Genomic DNA, 22,420 nt, shown 5'->3' on the forward strand with positions numbered 1-22,420 from the left:
TTTATCGGGAAACTAGCGGACGACACAGCAGAAAGAACTATCATCCGAACGTTTCCCAACCAGAAGCCGTGGGTGGATAAAAACATCCGCGACGCTCTGAGATCACGCACCGATGCCTACAATGAAGGGCTTGTCTCCGGTAATATGGACCTATACAAGGCTGCGTCCTACAACGTGCGCAGCGCGGTCCGAAAGGCAAAGCGGAGCTACGGGGAAAAACTAGAGTCACAGCTATGACAGTGCGACTCTAGGAGCCTGTGGAAAGGACTGCGGACTATAACGGACTATAAACGACCAGCTTCTTCAATGATGAATGCCGATGCTTCACTGGCTGATGAGCTGAACACGTTTTATGCTCGCTTCGACGCCGCAGCAATTAAAACAACAAACGGCTGCGCGCGCTCGGAGTGCACCAGTGAAGAAAATGCATTCGTCATCACAGAGCATGCCGTGAGGAACACCTTCAGGAGGGTGAACACCAGGAAGGCAGCAGGACCAGATGCAATCCCTGGCCGGGTCCTTAGAGCCTGCGCTGATCAACTAGCACCGGTGTTCACGGAGATCTTCAACCTCTCCCTGGCCCAAGCTGTGGTTCCCACGTGCTTCAAACAGTCCATCATTGTCCCTGTTCCAAAGAAACAACAGCCCGCTTGCCACAATGACTACCGTCCAGTAGCACTGACTTCAATTGTGATGAAGTGTTTTGAAAGACTGATGAGAGATCACATCACTTCTTCACTTCCTCCCACCATCGACTCACTTCAGTTTGCTTACCGGACTAATCGTTCCACAGACGATGCCATATCTCACCTGCTCCACACATCCCTGAGTCACCTGGACACTGGCAGAGGGAATTATGTTAGGATGCTGTTCGTGGACTACAGTTCAGCATTCAACACAATAATTCCCTCTAAGCTTTTCACCAAGTTGACGGATCTAGGACTCAGCTCATCACTGTGTCAGTGGATCCTCAACTTCCTCACAGACAGACCCCAATCAGTGAGGGTAGGAAAACAAGTCTCCCCCTCCATCTCACTCAGCACTGGAGTGCCTCAGGGCTGTGTTTTAAGCCCCCTGCTGTACTCACTGTACACTTATGACTGTGTAGCCACATCCGACACCACCTCCATTGTCAAGTTTGCTGACGACACTGCTGTTGTGGGCCTGATCTCCGACAACATCGAGACGGCCTACCTGGAGGAGATTAGGAACCTGGAGACCTGGTGCCAGGAGAATAACCTCCTCCTAAACATCAGCAAGACTAAGGAGCTGATCGTGGACTTCACTACAAAGCAGGCGAGGAATTACAAACCCCTCATCATCAGTGGCACGCCAGTGGACAGAGTGGACAGTTTCCGATACCTGGGTGTCCACATCACTCAGGACCTGTCATGGTCCTGTCACATCAACACCCTGGTTAAGAAAGCCCGTCAGCGTCTCTTCTTCCTCAGAAGACTTAGAGACTTCCATCTGCCACTGAAGGTGCTCAAGAACTTCTACTCCTGCACCATCGAGAGCGTCCTGACGGCAAACATCTGCACCTGGTTTGGGAACAGCACCAAGCAGGACAGACGAGATCTGCAAAGGGTGGTGCGCTCGGCAGAACGCATCATTCAATCAGAGCTCCCTGACCTGCTGCCCATCTACACCAAGCGGTGCAAGTCCAAAGCTAGGAAGATTATGATGGACCTCTCCCATCCCAACAATGGACTCTTCTCACTGTTGAGGTCTGGGAAGCGCTTCCGCTCCCTTAAGGCCAAAACAGAGAGAATGAGGAGGAGCTTCTTCCCCCAGGCTATTCGGGCCCTGAACCAGGTGTAGGACTGGACTCTCCCAAACACGTCACTATAAGACTGGACTCTCACACACGTCACCACACGCACCACCACACATTTCCTATAATCCTATAATTCCTATAATTTATAATCCTTATCTTTATAATCTCTTCTGCTATTTGCACATTCTTTACTGTAAATTCCTAAGTTAATTTGTAAATTTTTGTAGTAAATTGTAAATATTGTAAAACTTTTCTTTTGTCATTTAATGGTCGGGCATTGTACAGCTACAAGCATTTCACCCCCATGTCATACTGTGTATGGTTGTGTGTGTGTGACAAATAAAATTTGAATTTGAATTTGAATTTGATTTGAAATTTGATCTTCAACCTCATAAAACAAAGTGATGCATTTGGACAGTTTTCGGAATAAATTATACAAAATCATGAGTGGTCAGCACTGTTGCCTCACAGCAAGAAGGTCCTGAGTTCAATTCCAGCATCAGGTCTTTCTGTGTGGAGTTTGCATGTTCTCCCTGCTGTGTGGCTGCTCTCCGGGTACTCCAGCTTCCTCCCACAGTCCAAAGACATGCAGTTAGTGGGGCTAGGTTATTGGTTACTCTGAAGTGCCCATAGGTGTGAGTGTAAGTGTGAATGTTGTCTGTGTCTTGGTGTTACGGTGTGAACACACCGTTAGCCCTGCAGCAGACTGGCGACCTGTCCAGGGCGTACCCCGCCTCTCACCCTGAAACAGCTGGGATAGACTCCCCACGACCCTGGAAAAGGATAAGTGGAAGAGAACGGACGGATCAATGTTATATTTACATCAAGAGGAAAGAGATTCTCAAATAACAAAATCACTGTTTAAAAATGCAAAAGGAGGATTCATGTTTTGATTCATGTTCATGATTTTTTAAGAATTAAACCCGATATAAAAACAACCATTTGAACATTTTAAGGATTCACCAAACCGTGTTTTCTCACCAGTCTATCCTGATGCAATAATGCATCCTTTTCAGCAGGAAGAGCTTTAGGAGCCTTTAAACTATGGGCGAGTAAAGGCTTCAGAACATAGCAGCTCTTCATTCAAACAGCGCCCGTATGATCGGCTGTGTCTAAACTTTGATATCTCTAAGAAGCTCTTTTTTCAAATCCCTGCAGTTGAGACAGTTTATTTAAACCAAACATCAGTCGTTCACATCTGAACCACAGCTCCTACACCGTGAAGACCAAACGATAAAGAAAGACACATTTCAGTGTTTATAATGTAACTGCTGCCTTTGACCAAGAGTCTGTCAGTAACAGGTTACAGGCAATGAAAACTGATATTAAGATGTTTAAACGCCCGGGAACAATCCGTTCACACAAGACTGAGATGATTACAGGAGTCAATGACAATGAGACCTTACCCCTGAAAACTGAATTGGTGGTCTCCTGATATTCCTGATGTTTGTTTGAAGTATTTGGGTACTTTGTGTCAGTGTGTGTGAGACTGTCCGGAGCTCCACAAATCCTGACAGATGCTAGTGCAGACGTTGTTGGGTCTTTGGTTCCAGCTCCTGTGAACCTCGAGTTGAGTTCTTCTGATATATTTGAGTTTTGTGGTTTTCCTTCATTATGATTCATGCTTTGCCTCCGTGTCGTGCCCACGTGTCTCAGGTCGGCATCTCTGTGTTTCCTGTTTTATTTTGACAGTCTTTGTTGAGCTTCCCTCTGTCTCCTCACTCTTAATTTGTCCACAGCTGTTTCCCCATGTGGTTCCACTCCCCGATCACCTCCTGTCTGTGTATATTGTGCGAGTTTCCCCCTGACCTTTGCTGCACTGCGAGATTTCTTATGTCAACATTTCCAAGGTTTTCCTAGTGATCCAGGTTTTGTGTTTATGTATAAGTTCTTCCCAGTGTCGGTGTTTCTCAGTTTGTAAGTGTGCCTTAATAAACGGCACGCCCTCAGTTTCTCTCAGTCTGTGTCCTGTGGTCGGTGTTTGGTTCCTCACACAAAACACATGATCTGTCTCCGGGTATCGTGACAGTTGGAGTACAGGTGGTGCAAACACTGTCTGCTGGGCATCTACCCAGAGAGCCCTGCTTCATCAATATGTATTGATTTTTGGACTTTTAGGGGCTGGAAGAATCAATCATTGGAGACAAAAGGAAAAGTGGTCACATGTTATGTTGGACAAACTGACCTGGACTGTCAGAGGAAAGGCAGAGGGTTTGAAAAAGTATGGAGACTGTGATTGGACAGCAGTGCAGAATTCAATTGTTGGTCTGTATCTGAATGTGTTTGCTCAGGGCGACTGTTTAAAACGCTGGAAATGTCGATAAAAACATTGAAGTATAAAAACTGGAAAACTGCACCAAAAAACGGTTGCGCTCAGCTTTTTGGTATCGTGCACTGCCAGCTGTGGTTCATTATACCAAACTAAGGGAATGTTTCTCTCTACCTTGCAGAACACTTACACCAACGCAGACAAGCTGCTGGAGGCAGCCGAGCAGCTTGCGCAGACAGGAGAGTGTGACCCGGAGGAAATCTACAAGGCAGCTAGACACCTGGAAGTGCGAATCCAGGACTTTGTCCGCCGGGTGGAACACAGGAAGCTGCTGCTTGACATGTCTGTCTCCTTCCACACACACACTAAGGAGGTGGGGACAGTTTTGCTATTTATTCCATGTAGAGACAGGTGATAGATGTGTGTTGAAGCATCAGCCTGAAGTTATTCACTCTCTTTGCATTGACGATCATTTCTGTCTGCGTGTCTGCATCCAGCTATGGTCGTGGATGGAGGAGCTGCAGAAGCAGCTGCTGGACGATGTGTGCTGCGATTCTGTGGACTCAGTTCAGACTCTGATCCAGCAGTTCCAGCAGCAGCAAACAGCCACACTGGAGGCAACGCTCAATGTGATTAAAGAGGGAGAGGAACTAATGCAGCAGCTGAGGTAACAGTCATACTCTTCTTATTGTGGCAGTATTAGAGCGAAAGAGAGAAGCTGACACCAACTAACAACTGAAGTAGTGAAATGAGGATTTCTAAAGTTAATAGAGCATCTCAGATTGTAGCATCAATACTGCAAATGTCATAAAAACACACAGACACATAAATACTACACAAAATGTTCAATCAAAGCACAATAACAGAAACAGTGATAGCAGCAGAAACAGGAGGGGTGGAGCAGTGAGTTCAGGGGTGGTGTCAGGACCCGCACAGCTGATCTCCATCCATCCTGTCGGACACCGGGACAGGACAACAGACAAGTGTTGGACTAACTGGAGCATCCAGCTGGAAAGCTGTAAAAGTGAACTGGTTGGAAGAAACCAGTAAAAGAAAAAACGATCATTTTGAGAAAAAAGCTGAAATGATCTTTGGGGGAAAGTCCAGAGTTTACAGTTGATTTATAAAATGCCTCTTTACTGCAGGAGGGTGGAACTGCTGTGCCTTTGCATCTGTCCAGTACCAGCCGTTCATGTCCCGTCTTCATACTGATCAGCACTCTGTGTTTATGTGCTAATGAAACATCATTTCCTTCCTGTGAAATGCACTATACACAGGTACACACACACACAGGTCTTTATCACCAGCTTCCACATTTATTCATAGTTTTCCCAGGTTATGATATGAACACAGTCTGACAGCTGTCGGTCCCAGCTGATTTCTCTCTCCCTCCGCTCCTCCGGCCGTCCGGCCGACCCTACACCCCCCCCCCCCCCCCCCCCCCCCTGGGGCGCGGGCAGGATGCGATAGCCGCCGTCTTCTCCACCTGTGGACGCACCTGCCAGCCCCCCAAGTGGTACCCCAGATACTGTACCTCCCTCCGTCCAACCGCACACTTCTTCGGGTTGGCCATGAGCCCCGCCCTCCTCAGGGACTCCAGGACCGCGGCACATGCTCCGCCCAGGTGTCGCTGTGGATGATCACGTCATCCAGGTAGGCAGCAGCATATGCAACGTGCGGACGCAGCACCCGGTCCATGAGGCACTGAAAGGTGGCAGGGGCTCCGAACAAGCCGAACGGAAGCGTAACGAATTGGTACAACCCGTACGGAGTGGAGAAGGCCGTTTTCTCCTTGGACTCGGCAGACAAGGGAATCTGCCAGTAGCCCTTGGTTAAATCCAGTGTCGTGAAAAAACGGGCCGTGCCCAGCCGATCCAGGAGCTCGTCGACCCGGGGCATGGGATAAGCATCAAAACGTGACACTTCATTCACCTTGCGATAGTCGACACAGAACCGTATAGACCCATCCTTCTTTACCACAAGAACGATGGGGCTACACCAGGCGCTGTGCGACTCTTCTATCACTCCCATTTTCAGCATTTCAGCCAATTCCCTCTGAACGATTTGCCGTTTATGCTCAGGAAGCCTGTAGGGCCATGAACGCACCGTCACGCCAGGCTGCGTTACAAAATTATGCTCAATGAGAGACGTTCGGCCGGGCAGGGGGGGGAACACATCTGCAAACCGCTGTTGTAACGCGACAACGTCCACTCTCTGGGCCTGTGTGAGATGGTCATCACAAGGGAGGGAGGCAGGAATGATGGAATTTGGCACCTCCGGCCCCAACTCATCTCTCTCCTTCACCAGGCTTACCAGAGAAGCGGTTTCAACCTCTCTCCACTCTTTAAGGAGATTGAGGTGATAAATCTGCGTGGCCCCTCCCCTGTCCGACCGAGTGACCTCATAGTCAACGTCCCCGACTCGCCGTGTGACCACAAAGGGTCCTTGCCACTTGGCGAGCAACTTCGAGCTGGAAGAAGGGAGTAATACAAGCACTTTGTCTCCCGGTGAAAATTGCCCGAGTCTAGCCCCTCTGTCGTACAGGCGCTGCTGACGCTGTTGAGCCTGGAGCAAATTCTCCCGTGACAACCTCCCCAAAGTGTGGCGTTTCCCTCTCAGGTCCAACACGTACTGAATCTCATTCTTGGCGGGGCTCGGACCTTCCTCCCAGCTGTCTTTAATCAGGTCGAGCACCCCACGCGGCTTCCTGCCGAACAGTAGTTCAAAGGAAGAAAATCCCGTGGAGGCCTGGGGCACCTCCCGCACTGCGAATAACAGAGGGTCTAGCCAGCGATCCCAATTGCGTTCATCCTCGTTAATGAACTTACGAATCATGGACTTTAAAGTCTTATTCAGCCGCTCCACCAGCCCATCCGTCTGAGGGTGGTAGACGCTGGTCCGAATAGATTTAATGCCCAGTAATTCGTACAGTTCCTGCAGTGTGCGAGACATGAACAACGTGCCCTGGTCAGTCAGTATCTCTTTCGGGATTCCGACTCGGGAGATGACCTGAAACAATGCCTGGGCCACACTCTTAGCCGAGATGGTGCGCAGCGGAACTGCTTCCGGGTACCGCGTTGCATAATCCACCAGGACTAATACAAAGCGGTAGCCGCGTGCACTCCGATGAAACGGCCTGATGAGGTCCATGCCAATGCGCTCAAACGGGACCTCTATGAGTGGGAGCGGGCGCAAAGGCGCTCTTAGTATGGCCGGTTGATTAACAAGTTGGCAGTCCGGGCAGGACGCGCACCAACGGCGCACATCCGCTCGGATGCCCGGCCAATAAAATCGGGCCGTTATTCGCTCCAGAGTTTTTTCGTATCCCATATGCCCTGCCATGGGGTTATAGTGGGCCGCCTGGAAAAGCGTTTCCCGGCGGCCCTGCGGCACCAACAACTGGGTGTGTGTTTCCTCAGTCTGAGTGTCACGACTCACTCGATATAGCCTATCTTTTGATAAAATGAAGCGCGGGTAGGTCCGCACGGCTTCAGGGCGCACCACGTGACCATCAATCTCAATCACCTGGTCAAAGGCTGAGCGTAGGGTGCCATCACGAGACTGCTCCAGTGGGAAATCACCCGTGGGGGAAACCTCCGGAGCCGGCGGGGCTTCCCATGAAGGACCCGCCGTCTCCCCCTCCCCGGAGTCAGTGTCGGATGACCCCGCGTCACCGCTGAGCGCCGCGCAGACACTACATGCTACTAACGGTTGTGATTGCATCCCCGCATACTGTCCCAACAGATGAAGAAACCCCGGCCAATTCGTGCCCAGAATTAGGGGATGGGACAGGCGCGGGCTAACCGCAGCCGTTACTCTATGCGTTTTGCCCTTATACTTTAATAACAGCGGCACTATGGGATACCTGTGAACATCACCATGAACACACTTCACCTCCACCCATTCTGCCTCCAGCAATGCCCCGGGGCGAACCAAGCCTTGGTGCACGAGGGTCTGCGTGCAGCCCGTGTCCACCAAAGCATGGTGTATACCCCCTCGAGTCCTTACCGGAATGCTGTATGTCCCTCCTGGACCGGGAGAGGGTGCTGGGGCACCGGCAACGCGGAACACCTGCCCCACTTCCATCAGAGGACAGTCCCTCCTCAGGTGTCCCAGTTGCCCGCACTTCCAGCACTCCTGCCCCGGTGTCTGTGCTGCTCTCCGTGGCTCAGGGGCGGCACTGCTCATGTCTGATCCCCGGGAAGGCACAAACGCAGCAAAAGGATTAGTGGGGCTCAGCGCCGGCGCCCGCTCTGCCTGCCCTGGCGCAGGTACCCGGCGCCTCGGTGCCGGCACTGGGGCTTGTTTGCTCGGCCTCCGGCCGCTGTCCCCGGGCTCCCCTGCTTTAGCGGCAAGGTGGTCCTCCGCCAACATTACCGCCACCTCCAGACTCGCGGGACGGTGGCACCTGACCCATCTCGCCGTCTCCGCAGGCAGCCCCTCCACGAACTGCTCCAGCACCACCTTGTCCACCAGCAGCGTCTCGCCCTCTGACGATCCCGGCTGCAGCCAGCGCACCGCCGCGTCATGCAGCTGCCGGGCCCAAGCAAACGGCCAATCCGCCGCGGCTAGCCGACAGGCCCGGAACCACCGGCGATGATCCTCAGCGGTGAGCCCCAACCTGTCCACCACCGCCCGGCTCACGTCCTGGAAGCTGCTCCTCGAGGTCGGCGGCAGACTCAGGGCCGCCGTCTGAGCCTCCCCCGACAGCAGAGGAAGCAAACGCGGAGCCCACTCCCCCTGCGGCCACTGGCAGGCCTCCGCCGTGGCACGAAAAGTCTCCAGGAAAACCTGGGGGTCGTCCCCCATCCGGGGCATCGCCACCGACAGCGGCGGAGGCTTCGGCGGGGCAGCGGCTCCGACCAGCTGCTCCAGAACCAGAGTCTGCCGGTCCGTCTACTCCTGCAGCGCAGCCAGGTGAGCCCGCTGGGCCGCCGCTTGGTCTTGGCACATCTTCACCAGAAACTGCAAAGGCTGGGCGGGCGGCGCAGCCTGTGGGTCGGCGCAGCCTGTGGGTCGGACATCCCCACGCCGGCCGGATCCTGGGTTTCGGCACCACTTGTGAAATGCACTACACACAGGTACACACACACACAGGTCTTTATCACCAGCTTCCACATTTATTCATAGTTTTCCCAGGTTATGATATGAACACAGTCTGACAGCTGTCGGTCCCAGCTGATTTCCCTCTCCCTCCGCTCCTCTCCGTCTCACTATAAAAAGGGAAGGAAACCATTATCAGTCCAAATCGCCATCAGCTGTTCTCACCGGCATCTCCAGCACCGCCCCGTTGAGCCCACTGCACCACTCCTCCCCTGCAGCCGCGCCCGGGACCACACCTCCGCCACACTTCCTTACTCAAACCAACTGTGAAGCATGATTTCAGTAACTCAGAGGGAACAGCAGCCGCTTGTCTTGAAGCAACAGTGTCTTTACAGCTTTATTCTCCAAATGATCAATAATATTTTAATTAATACTCAGCCTATTTTATTTTTACTTGTATTTTTTTCTGTTCTGGCACTGGATATGAAATAACACGACACCACCACAAGGTTATAAACTCATAGTGCATCGTGCACAAGCACGAATGCTGGCGGTGCTTCGGTTACTCTGTAGGGTCTGCAAAGAGCTGCAGAAGCCTGGGAATGCGCTCACAAAGATAACAGACATGGCCGTGTGTGTGTGTGTGTGTGTGTGTGTGTGTGTGTGTGTGTGTGCTCTTCATCTACACACAGAGTGGAGCAGGCAGCATTCATGCTACTCTAAACACAGAGAAATATGACCTCTGTACTGGTGTTCTCAGGAGCACACGCATCCTCGAGTTTGGAGACGAGTTGGACCATTTTGAATCGTCTCCTCCTGTATCCTGTGTTTTTGCAGGGATGCAGCCATGTCCACCAATAAGACGCCACACTGCAGTTCCATTGCGCACATACAGGGTGTGCTGCAGCAGCTGGATGAAGCCCAGGGCCAGATGGAGGAGCTGTTCCATGAACGCAAAATCAAGCTGGACATCTTTCTGCAGCTTCGCATCTTTGAGCAGTACACGATAGAGGTCAGGCAAGAGGAATGTTGGCTCAGTGCGTACAGTTAACTAGACGTGATGTGTTAACGCCAATCAATGCGCTTTCTTTCACCGAGCAGAATAGAAAAACATATTTTGCTAATTTTGAGGTTTTGTCAGCAAGTCTGTCAGGACCAAGTGCTCAGATCAGCTGCTGGACCAGGTCTGGCTCTCGCTGTGTTCTGTTGTTCACTTGAATCTTTATGATTGCTCGCTTTTCCCGTTCTGGCAGGTCACGGCAGAACTAGACGCTTGGAACGAGGATCTGTCTCGTCAGCTGAATGACACCAGCCGCTCGGGCGCTAGCAGCGGCAGCAGCAGCGGGGGAGGCGGTGCCTCGTCCGCCGGCTCAGAGGATATCGGTCTGGCAGAACAGCGGCTGAAGCGGCACGCAGAGAGGAAAGCAGCCATGAACAACATGACCTATGAGGTGATGCAGCAGGGTCAAGATCTGCACCAGTACATCATGGAGGTCCAGGCTTCAGGTAAGGGACGCACACATGATTCCTCTATGAGCGCGCAGGAGTGAACCATGAGGTCTGAACTTGAATCTGACAGAGCCTTTCTGTGGCAGGTCCAGACTTTTTTATCCACTGCCTTTAGCGCACACTGAGCCACACACTTTTGTGCTCACAGCCTTAGTCCTTGTTGTTTTAGTCGTATTAATCTTTCTCTGTTATATTTGGATTCCATCATTGTTGTGCATTTGACTTTGGGAAAGCACTTTGTGCAGCATAACTAAACTTGACCTTGACACTAACAGAGTGCTACTCTGGTCCCAGGTGGGATCAGTCTCTCTGAATCGCCACACAAACTGAACGCTCTGTTTGAAGCCCAAAATCACTTTCAGTGAAAGTAAAAAGTTAAATGGGAATATAGCATCCTTAAGATGCAACATGGTGAATCTTTTCTGTTTGCAGCTATTCAGCAATTCATACTTTGTCACGTGGGCGATCGTGGCTCAAGAGTTGGCAGTTCGTCCTGTAATCGGAAGGTTGCCTGTTCGAGCCCCGGCTCCGACAGTCTCGGTCGTTGTGTCCTTGGGCACGATACTTCACCCGTTGCCTACTGGTGGTGGTCAGAGGGCCCGGTGGCGCCAGTGTCCGGCAGCCTCGCCTCTGTCAGTGCGCCCCAGGGTGGCTGTGGCTACAATGTAGCTGCCATCACCAGTGTGTGAATGTGTGGATGTGTAAAGTGCTTTAGGGACTAGTAAAGCACTATACAAACACAGGCCATTTACCATTATTTCTTATTTTTACCAAATGCATACAAATTACAAATGAATTGCCCTCTGGGGATAAATACAGTCTCTCTGATCCTGAAAACAGGGCTTGGCTTGTTTATCCTTTCTTAGATAGCAGCATTTCTCTGGTTTCTGAGGTTCTCCAAAACTTCCTTTACACTAATTTGTTGACATGACAGAAGCAGAACGTGTGTGTTTGTCACAGGAATCGAGCTGACGGGAGAGAAGGACTTGGACTTGGCCTCTCAGGTTCAGGAGCTGCTGGAGTTCCTGCATGAGAAGCAGCAGGAGGTGGAGGTCAACGTGCAGCACACGCACACGCGGCTGGAGCAGACTCTTCAGCTGCGCCACCTGCAGGGAGAAGTTAAACAGGTGAAGGCATGGCACTCACAGGGACGACTCCATCTTTAACCTACTTTGCTATGGGGAGACTCAGAGAAAGCTGGATCCTAGTCCAACTAGAGCAACGTTGTTATCAACTGTTCTCGTTTTGAACAGGCTGCTCGATGTTGGAGAAGTGACAGGAACAACAGCCAGGCTGTGTGTGTAGACAGGAAACACACTGCTACTGCTGCAAATGGATACAGCTGAATCATTTATTAAGCTCATGCCAACGTGCTAATAACACGCAGGCACACACCCTCACTGCTATCCTGTCTGAGATCACTCGTCAGTAAAGTTCACAACCTTGAATAGATGAGGCACCTCGTCTGCCATGGCTAACGTCATCTTCCACAGGACCACTCTCACTCCAAACACACATAACACTCACAGGTTGTCATGTTTTGAGGCAACCTTGCGCGTCCCTGTGATTGGATTGAACCAACAGAATGGGGTTGGAGGTTGGCGCGCCTGAGCGAAATCACTCCCCCCTGCACGTAAATGATTGTTGTTGATGTGGATGTCGAGCTGTGAGCGGAGAGCTGCAGCCGGCGAGGGAAGATGTCACTGAGCGGTGAATCGGGGTCGGGCCGTGCCTCCTACCTGCCACAGTCACATGATGTCATGTGTTAGGTTTTGGGATGTGAACGCGTTGATTTCACCGTGTTACAAAGAAATGTAACCCGAGGAGCACATGCATGTCACAGGTGCATCAACACTAGTTGTTGTAAACTCTCAGAAGCTGTGTGTGTCGTGTAGTTGAAGCTCTGACTAACATAATGCGTGTAGTGCAAGTGTGTCCATTAAGACATCAGTCAAAGCCAAAAACAGTCTATTTATTTGTACTTGCACAAAATAACCTTTGACCTTTCACTGCTGTAAGTTTCCTTTTGTTAAGAATGACGCATGTCACACAAAAGGTCCGAGGTGTAGTCCTACTGATATTCTGATTACACATTATTAAAGATGTTTCAGTAAGTGTGTCAATAAAAACATTACTCATGATAAACGCTCCCAGATGTTTGCGCGTGTTAGTCGTGCAGGACTGAAGCTGGAGTTTCCCGAGCTTCACTCGTGTAGCTCCACAGCGTCTGCAGACACACGCACACGTATTACATGTTATTAGTACAGATATGGTTTTAGTGAGGGAGGCTTTCCCGCCACAGCGTGTATACACCTGCATGTTTATATAAGTCGTATGTTGTCATGGTGTCTGACTCGTTGTCTAGGTGTTGGGTTGGATACGTAACGGAGAGTCCATGCTGAACGCCAGCATGGTCAACGCCAGCTCGCTGTCTGAGGCCGAGCAGCTTCAGAGGGAGCATGAGCAGTTCCAGATGGCTATAGAGGTACACACACACACACACACACACACACACACACGGCCTAATTATTTACTGTACAGGAGTAATAATTTTTCAGTGTGTGCTGGTTTGAATCGTAGCAGATGTGCACGCAGTGACACAGAGGTGCTCTTTGTGATGTGTGTGTGTGAACCAGGCTTACCTCAGTCGTTTACATTCTGCTCTGAGTTTGAACAGTTACAGCTGCTTCACACACACTTACACACACACACACACACTTACTGAAGGTGAAGGTGTGTGCGTGTGTGTGTGTGTGTGTGTGTGTGTGTGTGTGTGTGTGTGTGTGTGTGTGTGTGTCTTGATGATATGACTCCTGCATCTTCCTGCTGATGTGCTGCTGTGTACCCAGGCTCACGCACTCGTGCACAACAATATGATCAACAATATAAAATAAACTTTTGCCTCCTTACTGCTGTATTTAACTTAAATAAAACAGTGAATGAAATGTTAGGATCATTTTAATACAGCTTAATCATCAGAATTGTAATCAAAGCTGTAAATGATCTTTTCTGGCACAGAGTCGAACTTTAAAGATTATTTTTGCCTGGAAGAGATTTTAAAAGTTTTAGAGGCCCTTTAACCTTTAAGCCTTGTGTTTGTGTAGACCTCCACAAAGGCATGTTAGGAATGGTATATTGAACTGAGTGAAAGTGGAGATAATAACCAAATCTCCTCTCTTCCAGTCTCTGTTCCACGCTAACTCTCTTCAGAAGACACATCAGAGTGCTCTGCAGGTCCAACAAAAAGCTGAGGTGAATCTTCTTTAATGCCTAACTAACTGTTTCCCTTCATTTCTCCGTCGTCAGTAGTTGACAGCTCTGACCTCTTTTGCTGCTTTTGTCAGATGATGCTACAGGCGAGTCATTATGATCCAGAGGCAATTCGAAGCTGTGCTGAGAAGGTTGCCGTGCACTGGCAGCAACTGATGCTGAAGATGGAGGACCGTCTGAAGCTGGTCAATGCATCCGTAGCCTTCTACAAGACATCTGAACAGGTGCACTTCAAGCAAACTCCACCGTCGCTGTTTTTGTTTTCTTACATCAGCAACAGGAAGGTAACTGTTTGTGCGTCTGTGCAGGTGTGCAGTGTGTTGGAGAGCCTGGAGCAGGAGTACCGCCGCGATGAAGACTGGTGCGGCACACACGACAAAGTGGGAAGTTCATCCGACAGCGACCACCTCCTGCCTCTGATCAGTAAGCACCTGGAGCAGAAAGAAGCCTTCCTCAAGGTGATTTCATGTCTCACTGTCTAAAAGAACAAAGCAGGCTGCTGGGCTTGTTTTGTTTGATAAATAACGTATGCAGATGATGCCATCATGTTCTACACAACTAATAACATGTATATACAGTGGGGCAAAAAAGTATTTAGTCAGCCACCGATTGTGCAAGTTCCCCCACCTAAAATGATGACAGAGGTCAGTAATTTGCACCAGAGGTACACTTCAACTGTGAGAGACAGAATGTGAAAAAAAAAATCCATGAATCCACATGGTAGGATTTGTAAAGAATTTATTGGTAAATCAGGGTGGAAAATAAGTATTTGGTCAATAACAAAAATACAACTCAATACTTTGTAACATAACCTTTGTTGGCAATAACAGAGGTCAAAGGTTTACTATAGGTCTTTACCAGGTTTGCACACACAGTAGCTGGTATTTTGGCCCATTCCTCCATGCAGATCTTCTCGAGAGCAGTGATGTTTTGGGGCTGTCGCCGAGCAACACGGACTTTCAACTCCCGCCACAGATTTTCTATGGGGTTGAGGTCTGGAGACTGGCTAGGCCACTCCAGGACTTTCAAATGCTTCTTACGGAGCCACTCCTTTGTTGCCCGGGCGGTGTGTTTCGGATCATTGTCATGTTGGAAGACCCAGCCTCGTTTCATCTTCAAAGTTCTCACTGATGGAAGGAGGTTTTGGCTCAAAATCTCACGATACATGGCCCCATTCATTCTGTCCTTAACACGGATCAGTCGTCCTGTCCCCTTGGCAGAAAAACAGCCCCATAGCATGATGTTTCCACCCCCATGCTTCACAGTAGGTATGGTGTTCTTGGGATGCAACTCAGTATTCTTCTTCCTCCAAACACGACGAGTTGAGTTTATACCAAAAAGTTCTACTTTGGTTTCATCTGACCACATGACATTCTCCCAATCCTCTGCTGTATCATCCATGTGCTCTCTGGCAAACTTCAGACGGGCCTGGACATGCACTGGCTTCAGCAGCGGAACACGTCTGGCACTGCGGGATTTGATTCCCTGCCGTTGTAGTGTGTTACTGATGGTGACCTTTGTTACTTTGGTCCCAGCTCTCTGCAGGTCATTCACCAGGTCCCCCCGTGTGGTTCTGGGATCTTTGCTCACCGTTCTCATGATCATTTTGACCCCACGGGATGAGATCTTGCGTGGAGCCCCAGATGGAGGGAGATTATCAGTGGTCTTGTATGTCTTCCATTTTCTGATGATTGCTCCCACAGTTGATTTTTTCACACCAAGCTGCTTGCCTATTGTAGATTCACTCTTCCCAGTCTGGTGCAGGTCTACAATACTTTTCCTGGTGTCCTTCCAAAGCTCTTTGGTCTTGGCCATGGCGGAGTTTGGAGTCTGACTGTTTGAGGCTGTGGACAGGTGTCTTTTATACAGATGATGAGTTCAAACAGGTGCCATTCATACAGGTAACGAGTGGGGGACAGAAAAGCTTCTTACAGAAGACGTTACAGGTCTGTGAGAGCCAGAGATTTTCCTTGTTTGAGGTGACCAAATACTTATTTTCCACCCTGATTTACCAATAAATTCTTTACAAATCCTACCATGTGAATTCATGGATTTTTTTTCACATTCTGTCTCTCACAGTTGAAGTGTACCTCTGGTGCAAATTACTGACCTCTGTCATCATTTTAAGTGGGGGAACTTGCACAATCGGTGGCTGACTAAATACTTTTTTGCCCCACTGTATAAAAGTTTCCCACTTGCATTGCGGGCATCTTTGTACTTCAAGCTAGTGTCCTCTACCAGAGGCCTGGGAGCTGGAGAGTCCTGCAGGGTCTTTTCCTAGGACTGTGCTCTTCATCGCAGAGTTCTCAGATGTTGTTCCTGCTGCAGCCACTCACCTAGCTTGATGGTCAAGTGCTCTGATTAGCACGGGGACCACTGTTGCCTTCATCCTCCACATCTTCTCCAGCTTCTCATGTTCCTCCTCCCTGCTATAGCTACCACTCGGTATAGCTACACCTATCACAGCGGCTGCTTGTCTACCACTATGTTGGTTAGCCACCACCATTTTGTCCGTCTGTATCTGGAAGTCCCACAAGATCTTAGCTCGGTCATTCTCCACCACCCTGGGGGCATCTCCCATTTTGACCTCGGGACTTCCAGGTTATACTCGGCACAGATGTTCCTGTACACTATGCCGGCCACTTGGTTATGGCGTTCCATGTACACCCTGCCTGCTAGCATCTTGCACCCTGCTGTAATGTGCTGGACAATGTTCCCTGTAATGTTTCATGTGTCTCCCTGAGCGTCCCTTGGACCACTGTGAGCAACAGCAGACGTGTGCACTGTGGTCACGCCAGCATCTAATCATCCAAGTTACATGGTTTATTAAAATAATCAGATTACAGCATTTATGTTAGACTACTTTTAATTAACTGCTTTAGCCCACTTACAATGAAAATTTAAAACAATCTTGTTCATCACCTGTGTAGCATGTTAACACTATTGGAAGTAAAAATAACTTGAACTCCAATTTTGAAAACACAACTTTTTTTTTATTTTTTAAAAGCTCTGGCTTGTATTATGAGTCTGAGTCTGTGGTCTGGGAGAGAGTCTGTAACTCTGTCTGCAAAATATAATATATAATGACCAATGTTGGGTAATTAATTATATAGTTACTTCTTCAAAAAAGTAACTGAGTTATGCAAACAACAAAGTATTTTGCAGCTGTTTACCTAAAAATGCAGCCAAGGCGTTTTTTTAAACAAACATTTCAAACTATTTACAGAACAATCAGCTGTTCTGCATCAAATCTGATGCCACACAAATTATTTGTGCCGCTCCAAAAATAATTTCTGTCCACTATGAGATGAAGGAGAACAACAGCCTGATACCTGCAGGCCTGACAGCAGCAGATGTGTCACTGCTGTAACACCTGTAACACTCAGCAGGCGCCTCATTGTTCTGACACACAACAAAACTGTTGACTACACTACACACTGACTACACTACACACCAACTACACACTAACTACACACTAACTACACACCAACTACACACTAACTACACACCAACTACACACTAACTACACACCAACTACACACCAACTACACACTAACTACACACTAACTACACACTAACTACACACCAACTACACACTAACTACACACCAACTACACACTAACTACACACCAACTACACACCAACTACACACCAACTACACACCAACTACACACTAACTACACACCAACTACACACCAACTACACACTAACTACACACCAACTACACACCAACTACACACCAACTACACACTAACTACACACTAACTACACACCAACTACACACCAACTACACACTAACTACACACTAACTACACACCAACTACACACTAACTACACACCAACTACACACTAACTACACACCAACTACACACTAACTACACACTAACTACACACTAACTACACACCAACTACACACTAACTACACACTAACTACACACCAACTACACACTAACTACACACCAACTACACACCAACTACACACTAACTACACACCAACTACACACTAACTACACACCAACTACACACCAACTACACACTAACTACACACCAACTACACACTAACTACACACCAACTACACACCAACTACACACCAACTACACACTAACTACACACCAACTACACACTAACTACACACTAACTACACACTAACTACACACCAACTACACACTAACTACACACTAACTACACACCAACTACACACTAACTACACACCAACTACACACCAACTACACACTAACTACACACTAACTACACACCAACTACACACCAACTACACACTAACTACACACCAACTACACACCAACTACACACTAACTACACACTAACTACACACCAACTACACACCAACTACACACTAACTACACACTAACTACACACCAACTACACACCAACTACACACTAACTACACACTAACTACACACCAACTACACACTAACTACACACCAACTACACACCAACTACACACTAACTACACACCAACTACACACCAACTACACACTAACTACACACCAACTACACACCAACTACACACCAACTACACACTAACTACACACCAACTACACACTAACTACACACCAACTACACACCAACTACACACCAACTACACACCAACTACACAAGACAACACACTAACTTTAGACTCCAAACAGGCTAAACGTGGCAAATCTGTCACATCTCAAACACGCCGTCACTCCTAAAACTTCCCCCTCCCTAAACATCTAAATGCCATGTTGCCATATCATTTTTTGATTGGTCCACGAGGTACATTTTTCCACCAATAGGAAAGGCTGGTTTTTTTTGGTGTTGTTTTAGCTCACAGGCTTTTGAGTGTTTTCCTTATAAAACGCAGTTTCTATATAAAGTATAAACAACGACAGTATTCAGGAAGAAAACCAAACATTGCAGATATTTTATCATAACTCTGGTTTTACGTGGCCGATCAACACAATTTAAAAACTGGTATAAAGTCCACACTTTGTCCGTCAGTTGTTCCGGCTGTCCTGCTCACATCTCCAATGGTTGTGCACGTTGTCATTAACGTGGCTTCACTCCACATCAGCCGCTTTGCTAAAACACCGGTGTCGCACATAAGGACGCTGTCAGAGCCTGTCAGCGATGTTGATTAGCTGCGTATATACAAATGTGAATCACATCATTGGCTGGACTGTGGGATAAGGTGGCATCGTTCTGATCCCATACGGGAGCAGCCAGTCACTGACTAACACTGCAGAACAGAATTGTTAACGTTTTCATTTCAATTTCAATTCAGGTCAGATTTTTTTTTTGTGCGCTACTCAGATTTTCTGTGCGCAGAGACGTGCCAGCAGTGTGCAGCTTAGAGGGAACATTGGTGCTGGACTGTCTCAGCAGCACCTTTACACCGGGTGTTTCAGACCCAGCCTCTGTGGATCCTGGTGTTTTCTGGTGTTCCTGCCTAGAAAGGGCGCGTCAGGGACATTATCTGGTCTGATCATCTGGATGTCCCTGACAGCTTTGAGCACTTATTAGCAAACACATAGACATTGCACAGACAAGCAGCATGTTTACTGATGTTGGTGTGTTACAGGCGTGCACTCTGGCCCGGAGGAATGCAGAGGTGTTTCTGAAGTACATTCACAGGAACAATGTGAGCATGCCTGGAGCTGCCGGTCACACCAGGGGACCTGAGCAACAGGTTAAAGGTCAGTGCTGCTGATGCAGCGTGTGTGTGTCCATGTCCATGATAGGCAAGTTAGGAAGGTTGTGTAGCAGTTAGGGATGAACTCTGTGATTATTGTCCCTGATCTGTGTTGGTGTGCGCAGCTATTCTGAACGAGCTGCTGCAGAGAGAGAACAGAGTCCTTCACTTCTGGACATTAAAGAAACGACGGCTGGACCAGTGTCAGCAGTATCTGGTGTTTGAACGCAGCGCCAAACAGGTGAGTGTGTGAAGTCCAAAGAACGAACGCTCAGCTTTGACACGAGGCTCATCGTAGCTCTGGGTAACGCTTTATAGTAACCTTTTTTAATAAGTAGCACATTGATAGTTATTTGCAGTAATGAAACAATAAAATGACAAAGGTTAGTACTGTAAACACTGGGTGATTATTACAACGTTGCACAGAATGAGTAGAGTTTGCAGTGCACCTATAAACACTGTTTGAGTTAAGTTCATGCAACGCTGTTAAAAACACATCGTTTCATATTTCATGACTTTTTCAAATATGTGTTTGTATATTGGGAATTTTGGATGTTTTCAAACTCATACAACCAGTTGTGCTTCGAGCCGTACAGGGTTGTCATTCTAACACTATAGTCCGCGTTGCCTAGCAACACTTATTGTTTGCACACATTTTGGCTGTTTGTTAAGATGTGTTGGGCAATGAGACGGGCTACAGCGGGCAGGTAGCTGGCTGTGCAGAGCAGTGAGGGGCCGTAGCTGCACACAGGGTCCAGAACTGATGTGAGCAAATAAAGCAGGAAGTGTGCAGCAGAGTCAGACCAGCTGCAGACAGTCCAGAGCAGTGCGGACGGGAGAGGATAATAATGCATTTATTTTATTTAAAAGCACCTTTCAAGACATCCAAGGACACTTCACAGTAAAACACATAATAGAACAATGTCAACGAAGAACAATGAAAAACAAAAAGCAGAAGATAAAATAAACGATAAGTTCACAGCGAAAATGCAGATTCGAACAGATGAGCAGAGATTTAAACTGGAACCAGTGTTTCTTATATGTGGGCAGAGACTTCCACAGCCTGCAGCAGAGAGGTGAGCAGGAGCGAGGTTATGAAGGCCTTGAAGGTGAGCAGAAGAAGTTTGTATATTATCCAGATTTTCACAGGGAGCCAGTGAAGTTCCTGCAGGACAGGAGTGATGTGCTGGTAGGAGGGGTTCTGCTGATCATGTCAGCAGCACAGTCTTGAACCTGTTGAAGCTGATGGAGGGGTTTATGGGGGAGACCATGCAAGAGGGAATTACAACAGTCAATGCGGGAGACTATGGACGAGACTGTGGACAAGAATGGATGCTGCGTGGAAAGAAAAGGACGTAATCTGTTAATGTTACGTAGATGGAAATAGAACAGTGAGATTATTGATGTGACATTTAAAGCATAGTGAACGGTCTGATGACACCAAGGCTCTGAACCCGAGGAGAAGGGAAACTGTGGAGCAACAAGGAGGATTTCAGTTTTATCCTCGTTGAGTTTAAGAAAATTAAATGAATGGCTGAATGTCTGCTGCAGCCTGGTGCTGTGGACGCTGTGTTTTACTGTCCTATCACAACTTGTGTTGTTGTAGCTGAAACTGTGAGTTTCAAAGTGCAATAACATCGAGTCTCTTTCTTATACCTCCTGTATTTCAGCATAACTAATGCATCATTATCCAAATGATGTTCTTCTATACTCACTTATGAGGTAGCCGGTGTATAGTTTGCTGATCTAAATCATCGGTCAAAGCTTTGTTCAAAATTGTGACACGAAGTAACCTGTTTGCTGTTACTGCTGTTGTGGAGGATCGACGCCCTCTGGTGGTTCTAGGAGGTTTTGCATTGGTGTCTATGTTGAGGGTGGCAGTGGTGGAAAGTCCTAGAAAGCACAGTTTGTGTCCTGTTTCTCTCACGTTGTAGTTCTTTAGCTTACCTTGGCTGTCAGGTTTGGGCACCATGGTTAGCTGTAGGAGCAGATCAGGATTTGGGTAAAGTTTGTTTGTTTGTTTGTTTGTTTTCAGCACTACAGTGTGGTGTGAGACTCAATACTGCATCACAAGATAGAAGCTAAAGGAAACCTTGTGCATGTCAAATATTTTGATTTCACAAAAACAACAAAGATAAATTAAAATGTTGCTAATGGTTTATAAAGATTGTTGATGGTTAAGCAGCAGCCTGTTTCATGAACGTTCAGCTTTTTAATACTGGTTAGTATAAAGTGTTACCACTGTTCAAATATTGAGGGTGAGCACAAAAACAACAATTGGTCCTGGAGAGTCGGTCAAACAATGATTTGTAATGAACACACGCGTGGGGAGATGAACACTGCACACCGACAGCATCGATCGCCGCCCAATGATACACAAGCAGTTGTTTTTATACCATCAGGGTTTACTTTTATGACGCCCCCTCGTGCGTCAAAGCAGATACAACACATGCATAAGTTTCAAAAGCACAGATGTTCTGTTGACGACTTTCGACACATCTAAAAGGACATCTTCTCCGTCTCGAGGCCAGGTGCTTCCTATTAATCTTCTAACTCTCGCTTATCTCCTGGAGCAAACTGTCCCTTATGCAGACATCATTTTGCAGCTACAAGCTTTTGCAAACTATTATTTGAATATTTGAACTCTTACCTAAACATGAGTCCAACTACTGTTTGCGTGTGTGTCTCGACCTCAAAATGCACTCGGCCTCACCCCGCCCGTTGATGCTTCTGGCCTTTTACCAGACTCTCTGTGATAGGTGTAATAATCATAACTAAGAACATGTGTAATCTACTGAATAAATGCTTTAATGAAATGATCATTAATGTAATGGTAATGATGGTTATGAATAGTAGCTGTAAAATATTTCCCTG

General features: G+C 48.0%; 1 protein-coding gene across 3 annotated transcripts in view; it reads left to right on the plus strand.

The window, feature by feature from the left end:
- kalrna (kalirin RhoGEF kinase a) overlaps positions 1-22,420 on the plus strand; it is a 150,884-nt gene that overhangs the window by 67,977 nt on the left and 60,487 nt on the right. For all 3 annotated transcript variants that reach the window (XM_085374813.1, XM_085374815.1, XM_085374814.1), the window contains exons 15-25: positions 4,228-4,419; positions 4,544-4,713; positions 9,927-10,101; positions 10,343-10,595; positions 11,559-11,725; positions 12,964-13,083; positions 13,782-13,850; positions 13,943-14,092; positions 14,177-14,326; positions 19,436-19,550; positions 19,672-19,787. In XM_085374813.1, coding sequence (XP_085230939.1) covers positions 4,228-4,419; positions 4,544-4,713; positions 9,927-10,101; positions 10,343-10,595; positions 11,559-11,725; positions 12,964-13,083; positions 13,782-13,850; positions 13,943-14,092; positions 14,177-14,326; positions 19,436-19,550; positions 19,672-19,787 — 1,677 coding nt within the window. The remainder of the gene's footprint in view (positions 1-4,227; positions 4,420-4,543; positions 4,714-9,926; positions 10,102-10,342; positions 10,596-11,558; positions 11,726-12,963; positions 13,084-13,781; positions 13,851-13,942; positions 14,093-14,176; positions 14,327-19,435; positions 19,551-19,671; positions 19,788-22,420) is intronic.

Source organism: Diplotaxodon limnothrissa, linkage group LG16 (assembly GCF_057381915.1).
Source record: "Diplotaxodon limnothrissa isolate DT_005_m linkage group LG16, D_limnothrissa_male_GT1.1, whole genome shotgun sequence".
Taxonomy (NCBI): Eukaryota; Metazoa; Chordata; class Actinopteri; order Cichliformes; family Cichlidae; genus Diplotaxodon; species Diplotaxodon limnothrissa.